The sequence below is a fragment of the Hyalella azteca genome, unplaced genomic scaffold (assembly GCF_000764305.2).
Source record: "Hyalella azteca isolate HAZT.00-mixed unplaced genomic scaffold, Hazt_2.0.2 contig12293, whole genome shotgun sequence".
Classification (NCBI taxonomy): Eukaryota; Metazoa; Arthropoda; class Malacostraca; order Amphipoda; family Hyalellidae; genus Hyalella; species Hyalella azteca.
The window spans coordinates 6060-18469 of record NW_025942253.1 but is presented as its reverse complement, the minus strand read 5'-3'; the positions used below and the strand labels follow the sequence as shown (position 1 = coordinate 18469).

Genomic DNA, 12410 nt, shown 5'->3' with positions numbered 1-12410 from the left:
TTTGAAGGTAAATATAATATTACTCGTTACAGGACATTTCAAAAGACTTCGAGCGGAACCTGACCCCGAAGCAGTGTGCTGTGCTGGAGTGTGCCCTAGAAACCATCAAGCAATATTTCCACTGTAACGGCAAGGGTCTGAAGAACACATTCCTCGACAAGTCTACGGAACTCAAGTCTCTGAACTACGCGCTTTCACTCTACACTCAAACTACCGACACGCTCATCAAAACCTTCGTCAACACACAGACCTGTCAAGGTAAGAGATGCAATCTAGAACTTATACATTTTATTAGTTCAGTGGTTCTCATAAGTCTTTTTATTAGTAAAATTGTTCTAATGGGTCGTTTTATAAGTACAACGGTTCTCACGAGTCTTGAATGTATCTTCATTGTCGTCTGAAGAAAATTTCAGGTTCCGTATTCACTGAGACGTACCAGTGATTCTGGCGGAAGCCTTTCTCTGACGGGAAACAAAGTTCGTATCAGACCACCGGACTAAGCGTATTTAGTAGCTCGCCATTAACTTGATAAAACTACTTTTTTATCACATGCATAAAACGTATTTCTTTTCGCTCGTATATTACTGAGATCAGCATTCATGATCTCTGGTTAAAAGTAATCCATAATTTCCTAAATTTATAAGATTTTAAACTCGCAGCGGAAACCTTTATTTAAATTCTATATGCAACCACAATCGAAAACTGCATTTTTCGCCTCCATGCTCTTCTATTAAGGCACTCAGTATTGAGGTTTCCTTTTTCTTGTCATGTTCATTAATCACCTGGCTTTCACCTCAATTGTATTTTTGGTATCAGATGCGTGAGTCCAGTCGATTCCGGTACAACGCACATATTGCTTAACTCCCTAACAATTCAGCTTTGCAGATTTGTTACAAATAATTAACTCGTATCCAGTGCACTCTTGTGCAGGTTCGCGCCATCGTTTTCGTGTTGTAATAGAAATTTTCTCTCTAACTTAAGCGTGCGCTAGAAATATTATTGTTTCGTAGACTCGTGTTTTGTATTTATTTAGCTTTGTTCCGAGCCGCTCGGTTCCGGAAGAAGCGAAAGCGCGTATACTTCGAGCCCAGCAAAAGCGTTATTGCATGAGATTGTGGCTTCGTCAGATCCGCGAACCATTTCTATGTGTTGCTGTCGTCTTGATCATCGAAGAGAAGTTCCTGACAAGTTTTTCTTGTCAGTTCCTGTGAACGAGAGTAAATTTCCTCGAAGAAAGAAGCCAAAGAAACAAGAGTCAGTGAGCAGCACAGGAGGCCCCAACGAAGACGGAGAAGGTGAAGAGGAAGATGAGGGCGATAGGAACGATGCAACTGAGTTAATAAGAAGCGACATGAGAGGTAAAGCTGGTCTTCTCGTCTGCATTCTGCTTCCTCGTTCTTCTCATACCGCAGTTGCCTGCCAACAACTAAGCTCCCAAACTCTGTTGATTAACTCATAGAAAAATAGGCAACTTATTCTTTTTGCTCAATGCAAGCGCTTTTTGAGAGCTGTGAACGTTCGGCTTGCGTACCAGCACAGCTTGACATTTCTCGAAGCCACTCCTTTCAGTGTCGGCGTTCACTTCCCGGACGTTCCGTTTGTTTCAGTGCCGTTCTTGTCTATTATAAAGCATCTTGCGTTCGTCATGTGTCTTGCTTAGCCTAGTTTTCAGTAGTGCTGGTCGTGTTCCAAGCCATTTGTTGGACTTCTTCCGAAGTTAGCTGCATTTTTTCCGAATAAATAACGAAGAAATTATTCTTGAGCATCCTGACGTGCTTAGCTTAGAGTTTTGTGTTCTGTCTTGACTTGTGTTTTTCGCGATGCAATTTTCTAACAACTATTAGATGATTGAATGGTCCTAAATCATTGTATCATCCATAGTCTGCCCTGTGCTTTCATAGGAACGCTATTACTATCATTTCTCTTACCAGACTAAAAAACGGTAGATAAATTAACCGCAACTTATTTGATTACGCCCCACCGTTGCGTTCATTTAACATGTACTGATATTCATTGAGCAGTAACAAAGTCGGCTGACTGCTATTTACTTCAATTTTGGTAATTTTTTAGAAAGTGTCAAGCTTTTTGATCATTTTTAGGTTTGATATTTGCCTCTCCGTGTGCACAAATAGATAGAGGCTGGTCAAATTTCTAATTCACCTCGAGTGAAGAGCTGAGGGAGAAATCCACTCCAAATTCATCTAGGATAATGTATGTATAATATGAATAATATGCAGTCTCATCAATGATTCAGTCTGCTGTATTCACTGCAGGGAATGACGAAACCTCTTTGATGTTGACAAAATTTCTGTTTCCAAATATAATTTCACTCCTGAATAATGTTCATAAAAACTGATTGTTTGTCCTGCGAGTTGAGCATGAACATGGCATGAGCATGAACAGCTAGCTAGACCGCAGATAGATAGACCGCACAATAGTTCACGAACGGAGGATGACGAATTAAAATATTTCTGTACCCTTTATTAAATTTTTCGTTTGTCAATGCCATCTTTTGAAGACTGCGTGTTTTTCTGTCCTAAACGCGTCCGCTGCGATCAATACATTTCTTTCTTCCATATCATGAGAGTGATAATTATAAAAATTCATGAACAACATCTGCTTAGTTATATGATTATTTAATGTGGTGAAATAAAAAGAAATGTGTGAATTTTAATGCTTGTTGTGGATAATATTTTAATTTGGATATATTGCTGATATGCTGTGATTAAAATTGTTCGTATTTATCCGTGGACTTATAGAAACACAACTAGCAATATGAGTATTTATAAGTAATTGCAAACCTTATAAATTGTGCCGTGTTAAACATTGTTCGACTCGAAGACCTGAACGTTTTCTTACTTATTCAGTTATATATCGCTGATGGAATGTAGAATATTCGTAACATTGACTAAAACTTCCGTTAACCAAGCATCATCAATTTAGTTTCTGCAGACTACATTATCTCGATGGATAGTAACATAAAATATCCATTGCCCCTCGAAAAACGATATTCTTCAGAGGACTGGACCAAATTTATCGTTATTTCTTTTTAGCGGTAGAGCAATCGTGCATGTGTTTCATGATAAACATCGTTTTTTCTAAACCGACGAATGACAAAAGCTATTGTGATGTTTTTTCACAGTCAGTGTGGCTGTTCGAACATTTTTGCTCGGGATGATTATTTTTTTATAAATCGTAATCGCCTGATGATGAAGTTTTGGTTGCGCCGAATCCCCAATTGATTGAAAATAAACGAAAATATTTCTTTTTGAGTTAAGTTTCATCCAAAATTTTTTTGCCGACAACCTGATTTGGTTGAGACTCATGAGGTTCATTTGTATTGTAGACAATAAGAAAATTCTATTCGGGTGGGGTGAGCAGCCATTCTCTTTAACATTATGAATATTTATAAAAAACTAGGATTTATTTCTCATAAACTAAGTTACTCGTATTAAGTTCATCATACATAAAGTTATTATTGCATACGCACTAGCTCTGAGATTTCTCAGAGAATCCCTTCCATGCGCCAGGCATTGCACAGAAAATATATTTACGCCTTTTTAGCGCATTTTCTCATTTATGAAAAAAATGCACTATTGTGCTCGCCATGTCGGTCCGTCTGTCCGCCTGTCTGTCCGTCCGTGACATCATGTTTTCGTCGCCGAGAAAATGCGCTCTCAGTCACTCACTGCAGTGAGTACTGAGTTATATTTTTTCATATAATCCTTATTAAGAATTTTCAATGCTGGAGCTGGTCTCCGAAACATTTTTGATTAATATCTAGTGTTTATTGATCAAGGATTTAGTGCTTTTAAATCCTCGGTTGAACTGTGAGTAAATCTACAAATGATACAAATAATTGACGTCTTAGTTTACTTAGTAATGACACTAAATTTTATCGCAGGATCAACAGACGAAGGCAGCGTTGGCGAGATCAGCATCAACGTTGATATCTACACGCACCCCGGCACCGGCGAACAGAAGATTAATGTTAAAGGTACGAGAACCACCGAGCTCAATAGTTACGGCTTCTTATTAAGTAAACGTCGAACAAATGTTAGTAAAATTCGTCTATATATTAACTAGGATCAGTAAGATATCCTGAAAAAAATTAAAGAGAAGGTAAACCGTCCAACGGAAACGAGGTTTATTTTAAATAATAAACAATTACTGCAACATTTGCACGAGGTATTTTTTATTGAATAATAAAGTTTTTTTCTTTTCTTGATGTCATTCAGCAATAATTTGAAATTTTGTTCAAGTTTCCACGCTTTATCTCCATCTTATGTTGCAGCATCAGAAATGAAGACACGCTCAGACTGGCTAATCCTGTTATGACGAAATTTCTTCTGATTTGATTTACCAATGAACATGATAATTTATTCCACCAAAATCTTCAATCTGAATTTAATTCTTTCAACATTGAATACGTCTTTGTTTTAGTTTTTAGTTAGTCTCTATATAGTCTCTAGCTTGTATACGGCGTTGGGTACTAACATAATTGTACCGTGATCGATCTGCAAATAATTTGCACTATCTTTAGTCCAGATTTAGCTCCCTCCATTTTGCAAAAATGGTTTTGTATAATTAATACATTTGGACCCTAATTATTGCTTTCAATTTTTTCAATGTTATTATTATTTTGAATAAATATTCTTGAAAAAAAAATATTCATGAAAATATGTTTGAAAATATTCTTGAATTATTGTTGAGTTTTCCCTGGCATTTCAATGCAACGGCAGTGCATAGTTTTCATGGAGTTCGTGGATGTTATTGATTGACGATTTGAATATTCACGTTATTTATTATTTATCAGTATATTACTGAGTCTAAAAGATAAGAATTTCATCAGTGTCAGTTTCATAACACACTTTTGCTATGCGACTATTTTTCCTACACGTTATAGGTTACATGTATCTTCATACTCATATCAGCCTGATAATTTAATGCTCCTAAATAATCAGCAATAGCCAAATCTATTAATATTATCAATTGATGTATCCGTGAACGTCTCCTCAGACTTAACTAACTCGATCGTATCTTCACTTGTTCTATGAGCACTCCATTATACTATACTGACTCAACTGTATTATCAATCGCTTTATTCGATCAATTATCAACATCAGTTGAGCTATTAACGTCCATTGCACAATAACCCTCCAGGTATAATATTGAGTATACCGTTATTAATACATGCCATCATTATGTGATATAATTAATATATATTATGTAATTAATAAATTAACATGTCCGGCGTCAGTGGTGGCAGCAAACTACCACTTAAAATATGTAATGTCATATAATTAATTTGAATTACATCAGTAATGGCAACAAACATTCACTTAACACATGTAATATGTAAAATAATTAATATGCATTACATCAGTAGTGGCAACAAACATTCACTTAACACATGTAATATGTAATGTAATTAATATGCACTGTATCAGTGGTGGCAACAAACATTCACTTAACACATTTAATATGTAAAATAATTAATATGCACTACACCAGTGGTGGCAACAAACATTCACTTAACACATGTAATATGTAATGTAATTATTATGCACTACACCAGTGGTGGCAGCGAACGACCTGAAGTGGCGCACCACGGCGGGCGGGATGTTCAAGCCGTTCGTAGAGGTTCATCTCATCGGTCCTTATCTGTCGGACAAGAAGCGCCGCTTTACCACCAAGACCAAGTCTAATGCATGGTCTCCTAAGTTCAATGAGAGCTGCCAGTTGTGAGTATAATACATAGCATGTAATAAATTAATTATGAAAATTATGTAAGTATCTATTATATGAATAATATATTATTATAATACATTATATGCAGCAGGCAGAATCGCATAAGTTGTTTCACAAAACGAAAAAGTTAGTCATTCAAGTTGTGAAGACTTGCATTGAGCGGGCTACATCTAACCCAATCAATGCGTTTAATAAATGTCATTAATTATTCTTTCACCCGTGACTTGAAAAATACCGTACTTAAGCTAATGCTTGTTCTAATGGGTATTACTGTCCCTGTAGTTCAGGAACACAGCGTTCTTGAACTAGTCCTTGCTGTAATAGGTATTAAAATCCTCTTGACTTATAACATACCATGCCTAAATTAATCCTTTCCTAAGTAGATATTAAAATCCTCTTGACTTGTAACATACCTTGCCTAAATTAATCCTTGTTCTAGTATGTATTAATATCGTTTTCATCGCCTACAGCCCCATCGGTGGCGACGAAGGCCCGGAGAGTTACGAGCTACACGTCGCAGTCAAGGATTACTGCTTCGCTCGTGACGACAGACTCGTGGGTGTAGCGGTGCTGCAGCTCAGGGATATCCTAGAGCAGGTACATCATCTTCGACACATGGCTACTGCTTAGAACCTGGCTCTGGGTTAATTTTTTTCTTGCATAGAAACTAATGTTATAAAATATAATGCAACACCTGTCGTCTGTCGACGTTTAATACAGATACGGACGATGATGCAACACCTGTCGACGAGTGAAACGTTTGTTTAATACTGATACGGACGATGATGCAACACCTGTCGACGAGTGAAACGTTTGTTTAATACTGATACGGACGATGATGCAACATCTGTAACATCGACGAGTGTAACGTGTGTTTCATAATAATCTGGACAAAAATGTAACAACTGTCGAAGTATCGTTTCTCTTAATTAGTGCGGCCGCGGATATATTTAATCTAATATTTTTTGATGCAGCTGTACAAACTAACCGATTCTCTTCAATCAAAAACGGACACGGTAATTTTAAGATTAATACATTTGATTTCCTGTATTATTAAGAAAAGGTATTGAGACTTATTCAGTCCAATATAGTTTTGACTGAACAAGAAACTTCCAAATTAAATGTCAGTGAGAAGGTTAACAAACGTTGCTTATTTTATATAGCTGAGTTAAATAGCTTTGTTACTTCTGACTAAACTGTAATTTCGATGTGACACACACAGCCAAAAGTATGTCAGTTAATTACTATTTACCAGGACGCGCCCTCATATTGAAATGTAATTCAAAATCAGGCCGTTGAGTGTCAGATTTTTTGTTGGACAGGTTTCTTCAAATAGCCGTGTTCACCGTTGCATCTGACACCAATCAAAGCAGTGATGTAACAATAAATTTTTGCATAAATTGGATTAATACCTCGAGCGTGAACAAATTGAAATCACTCGAGAATAAATTGAACCACGACAGATCACTCACTAAATAATGTATCGTGACTAATTTATGACTCGCGCGTGATCAGTGACATCACGGCTTGCATTTTCAACCTTCTGTCTATTAACGGTCATTCTATTGCCTTGCAGCCGGATATGAATAACATTGACCACGGTGAATATATCTGTATAGACACCGTTTCCCTTTGTCTACTGAAGGTCCAGCTCGTTTCAGGATTTTATGTTTGAATTGCATCCACGATAGTTGATTTATCCTTGTAAATATCATCCTGGTCATCCCTTTAATCATCTTTAATCCTTGAAATAAACCATTATCCTTTAATAAATCATCCTTATTATCCTCTAAATATTTAAATATCATCCTTATCATCCTTTAAATATTGAAATATCATCCTTTTATCCTTTTAAATATAAAATATCTGATCATCCGTTGCAGGGTTCCTGCACGCCGTGGCTGTCGCTAGGCAAGCGCTGTCACATGGACGAGACTGGCTGGACTGTCCTCAGGATCCTCAGCCAGAGAACCAACGACGAAGTCGCCAAAGAACTCGTCAAGTTGAAATCAGACGTCAGAAGTGAACCTCCCCTGCAGTAATATGATTTTTTTATAGTCTCCTGGCAGTTATCAACGGAAGGGCTGAGCTTCGCGGTGACTCCATAGCTTGCTGTGTCTTCTCATCCTCCATTTGCGTTCCTGTGATGGCAGATTATAATCATAAGTTGCCACGTTGTCGTATGTCCATTAGACGGTCAATGGCCATTTTAAAACAATTCTCAAGTTTCAAAGTAGAGAAATTATTTCTAAACATCAATATATTAGCAATCATCGCCAGCAGACTTATAGCGAATCTGGCGTCTAAGCGACGTTCGGTTTGGAAGTTTTGCATGTGCATGGGAAAAAACTGCGTTTATGAATCCTTACAGTATTTCAATGTGTTATCCCTGAAGAAGACTTGAACATTTTGACATGGCCGTAGGGTTTGGGTAAGCTCTTTAGAAAGAATTCTCCCTGAACGTGCATGGTTGAGTTACTGTCGGTTGGGCAGAGCCCGAGTCTTTCATAAGTTCTGTGTTCGACTTCCTTGTAGTTCGCGAACGAGAAGTGCGTGCGTGTGCGATGGAAGTGGCAGCATTTTAGAGAATATTTTCTGTGAAAAACTGAGAGTCAAGATACTTCTGTTGTTTGAGAAAATTTCTGCATGGACGTGTTTTGTACAGAGTACATCAAATTCCATTTGCGTACAAATATATGATATAGACTATTTTTATGTGAAGTTTTTGATTCCTAGAATTCTCCGTAGCATTAATTCGAGGCGCCAAAATATTTTTTTCATTGCGATCCCTTTACAGTGAACCAATATTTTTCCCGAGTACGAAATCCCCCGGTCCCTCTGGACTCTCTTTGCCGCTTAGTTTTGGTCTTCTTACATGCGACACATTTCAGCATTCGGATTTCGTTGAAGCATTTAGCCTTCAGCTCGATGGTGCAAAGGATGCATGGAAACGGGATTTGCTCGTCGCCAACTTGTGTTATGTGTTCTTATTCATGACACCCGATCTCAAGCGATTGTTTTCATGTCATGTTTTGTTTTATTGATTGCGAAAGCCGATTGACCAAAGTGTGCCGATACATTATCAAATTTGTTAATGCCCCTGTTCGTGAAGATTACGATTACACATTGCGTTCAGACTACAGTTATTAGTTTTCGACATAATAAAAGATTTATCACAGTAACAGCAAACCGTGCTCGATATTATGCCTCTTGTCGAGAATTTTTAAACCAGACGCGATCTGAAATTAACTGCCAATTTACCTTATCCAAATTCGCTTCAATGATTGTGGCTCGGTATATAACCCATCCATCTGTGATTTAATTGAGATTTTATAGTCGTTGTCATGATTGAATTGTACGTCTGAGAAATATATTATACTGTAGAAGGCTGCAATTAATTACAAATGTCGATCAGGGTATTTTGTGACGAATTTTATTGGATTCTTTCTTAATATTTTATTGTAATTCGTTACTCACTGAATGTATCCTAACCGAAACATGTGATGCATCTGCAATACCAAACTTTCAAGAAATGTATATCTTTAGCCAAAAACCCATGTGCTTGGCTTGATATTGAAACGTTCTACGTGGAAGGCTCGACAGCGCACTGAATTTAGCATCTATTTGTGGAACCGATTCTCAACTATCTGTAGGTTTTTCTTAAATCATATCATTTGAGGTTAGAGGTTGTGATTGTGCCCAAATGCATAGTTAAGCTCTTTCGTTAGATGTGCGTTCATCTTTTTTTTCTATTGACTAAAGATACGTTTTGTCAGGTTTGTCATTTTCTACATGCTGTAGTTAAGTAGTGCATTTCATTCTGAAGTGCAGCTGCTAAGTGTAAATTTAATCGACAAAACGTCATATGAACCATTGGCTCGTCTATCTTTGATATTTTCGTATGTTATAATTTTTCCGGCTCATTTACGAGCCATTGATGCCCATCATTGATGATGTAGGTACTTATTTTCTAAGTTTATGGTAGCAAGCAACACTTAGTTAACTGGCCGGCGTCTAGAACTCTGTTGCTTGTGAACGTCATCTGAGCATTTAATTTCCGAATATTAGTAGACGTAGTTCTTTATAAATATATACATAGATTTATAATTTATTAACATCCAATTTAAGCTGGGTTAGGCTGTTGAAGATATTCTATGACTCTATAAATACCTATACATATGTGTGTAAATAAGTTAGCCTGTTGTCGAGGTTACCGTATGTCTATTGACTCTTCTGCATCTCTCTGTACTCATATCTTCGTGTAAATAATAGGGAATAATTCACGTAATTAAGACCTTTAGTGATTGTTCTTACCACTGCACATCCCAAATGTGTTTTATGTTAAATCTTTATCATTATTATTAAGATTATTGTTATCATTTGGTGAAAGAATATCGCCTGGTGAAGTAGAATATCTATCGTCCATGCGGATTTTTCGTACCGGCAACACGTGGTGTGTGTGTGTTTGTGTTTCAGCTGTGTTTTTTTTTGCCTTAAAAATTTAAATGCGATTAAGTACTTTGCTAATTATGTGAGCCCTACTGCTTTACGCACCAGGCTATCGTGTAAATTCATTGACCAAATGACATTTATTTGGGAAAAATTTACTGAAATTTTTCATTTCAAGAAAATTTTTTCACGATTTTGTCGTCGAAACAAAAATTTATAATTATAGCAACGGCAAGTTTGATGAGCCTTGACGCCTATGATTTCATACGTCCTGTGCCGTGAATTACAACTAACTTGTCCTCCCGCTTCCTTGGTTAAAAAAACTGTACTAACCGCTACTGAATCTCTAACGATCGATTTCTGCAGATCCGTTGCATAAACTGCGTTAAGCTATTCATTGCGCCTGTGTTGGGTTACATTAAAATAATGTGTTCACTACGCGGTTCTGTGCTATGACTCGCATTGCTTGGCAAACGCTCGCGGATGATTCAAATACGTATCTGCTAATGGCTGTTCAAAAATTTTACTTCACATGTTTGTTCTATGATCGTGTTGAAGCGAGTTACCCGTCGATCTTTGTCGTTTTCAATATTGGGCGACCTAATCTTCAGATCATGTTGAATTTGAAAAATTTCTAAATGATCTTTAGCATGATAATTTCTTTGCATGGTAACAAAAGGCGTAATTTTTTTAATTGTCAACTTTTCTCTACTCAAAGGAATAGATTGAATATCTAACGTGTACCTACTAATTTGTATAGTCAGTTAAGCATCAAGGTGGCCTCGAGGAGAGCCGCATTTCAATAGAGCATAATGAATAATATCTATAGCCGCCTTTTGTCCTTTGAAAACACTTTGTTAACGATAAGTTATCCTTGATCGTACGCTAGAATTGCATCTTTGTTTGTACACATTGTTTACCGTGGACCAATCGATATCGTGCGCCGCACGTCCCGATATTGAACTTTATAATGCTAAGTAAGTTGCCGCCACTCAAGTTAATAACACTTATTTAGTTGCCTCACACATATGATCAATAATTTCATTCTTCTTTCTTTTTCAATTCTTGCATCTTTTTAATGTTGCTCGCCCTCCAATTACTCGTCAAGTTTAACCTCGTTTGTCGAATTCACGAACTTCAAAAAAATAAATAAACTGAATTAATGATCTCTTCACTGCTAAACGAGCAAGTTTTCTGTTCTAGCGCAGCAAGTTTCCTAGAGCCTTTTTTTCTTCCGTGACTTTAGTGTCGAGTAATTAAAATCCCAGCAACTCAGCCACCACTACGTCAATTCAGTGAATCTACAATATAAACTAAATTAAACCGCTGTACCTTTTATTTTTCTCTATGGTATTCCAAATACGCCAGAGTAACGAAAAAATGATGAGACCTAGAATTGACCAAGTTACAATTATTGTTTGTTTTCTTTCCTCTAGTGTTGTTGCATCAACTGTAAAAAAGGTGGTTTGCTTTTTTTTTTTGTTGTTTTTCCCCATAAAGATCAGACTTGCTTTGCACATCAGCTGCAGACTGAGCCGCCGAGCAAATTGTTCTTGATTCGACAATACGTTTATAGCTCAACTTTATTTTTTAGTCTGTAATGACGTTATTGTCACGTCATTTAAAGATAATTTCAGGCGACCGAGCAGTCTGCGGCTGAAGTACATGTTTCCTCAGACACGATGTGTTGGAAAAGAGCCCCACACTTTACAGTCGCTCCAACTTTTTGTTCGGAGTTCAAGTCATCTATCCAAAAATTATAATAATAATAAATTCCCTTCGAAGCAAATGGTTTTTGTTCCCCAGTGCCTGCTGCTAGCTCTGTTGGGTAAATTGATGCCGGACATTTTATACTTAGAGGTTTACTGACAAGAAAAATAAATTGCTGATATCTTTTTGAATGTATTAGCGTGTATTAGCGAACTTACAAACTTACAACGAACGTGCTACTATAGAGTCTTGATTGAAATAAAAGCAAAAGGAAATAGAAGAAAAGACATACATAATTTTAAACGTACATGCAGTTATTGTTATCAGTGCAAATACCATTTTAATAGGACATTGGAAATGAGCACGAAATTCATGGTAATTTTTTATTTCATCATCATTTATAATATTACACGGCATCGGTAAAGTGAAAAAATATGAACAGCAATTTTCTTCAGTATTTATTAGAGTTAGTTCATCATGTATGGGATACTATAGAAATT

The 12410-nt window shown here is 36.8% G+C and overlaps 1 protein-coding gene across 1 annotated transcript in view; it reads left to right on the top strand.

Annotated features, from left to right (window-relative positions):
- Nucleotides 1-10335, top strand: part of LOC108680385 (protein unc-13 homolog A) — a 68128-nt gene extending 57793 nt beyond the window's left edge. The window contains exons 23-28 of the mRNA XM_018169195.2: nt 33-258; nt 1203-1358; nt 3905-3997; nt 5579-5744; nt 6222-6348; nt 7635-10335. Coding sequence (XP_018024684.1) covers nt 33-258; nt 1203-1358; nt 3905-3997; nt 5579-5744; nt 6222-6348; nt 7635-7793 — 927 coding nt within the window. The 3' untranslated portion in view covers nt 7794-10335. The remainder of the gene's footprint in view (nt 1-32; nt 259-1202; nt 1359-3904; nt 3998-5578; nt 5745-6221; nt 6349-7634) is intronic.
- Nucleotides 10336-12410: the final 2075 nt, after the last annotated feature.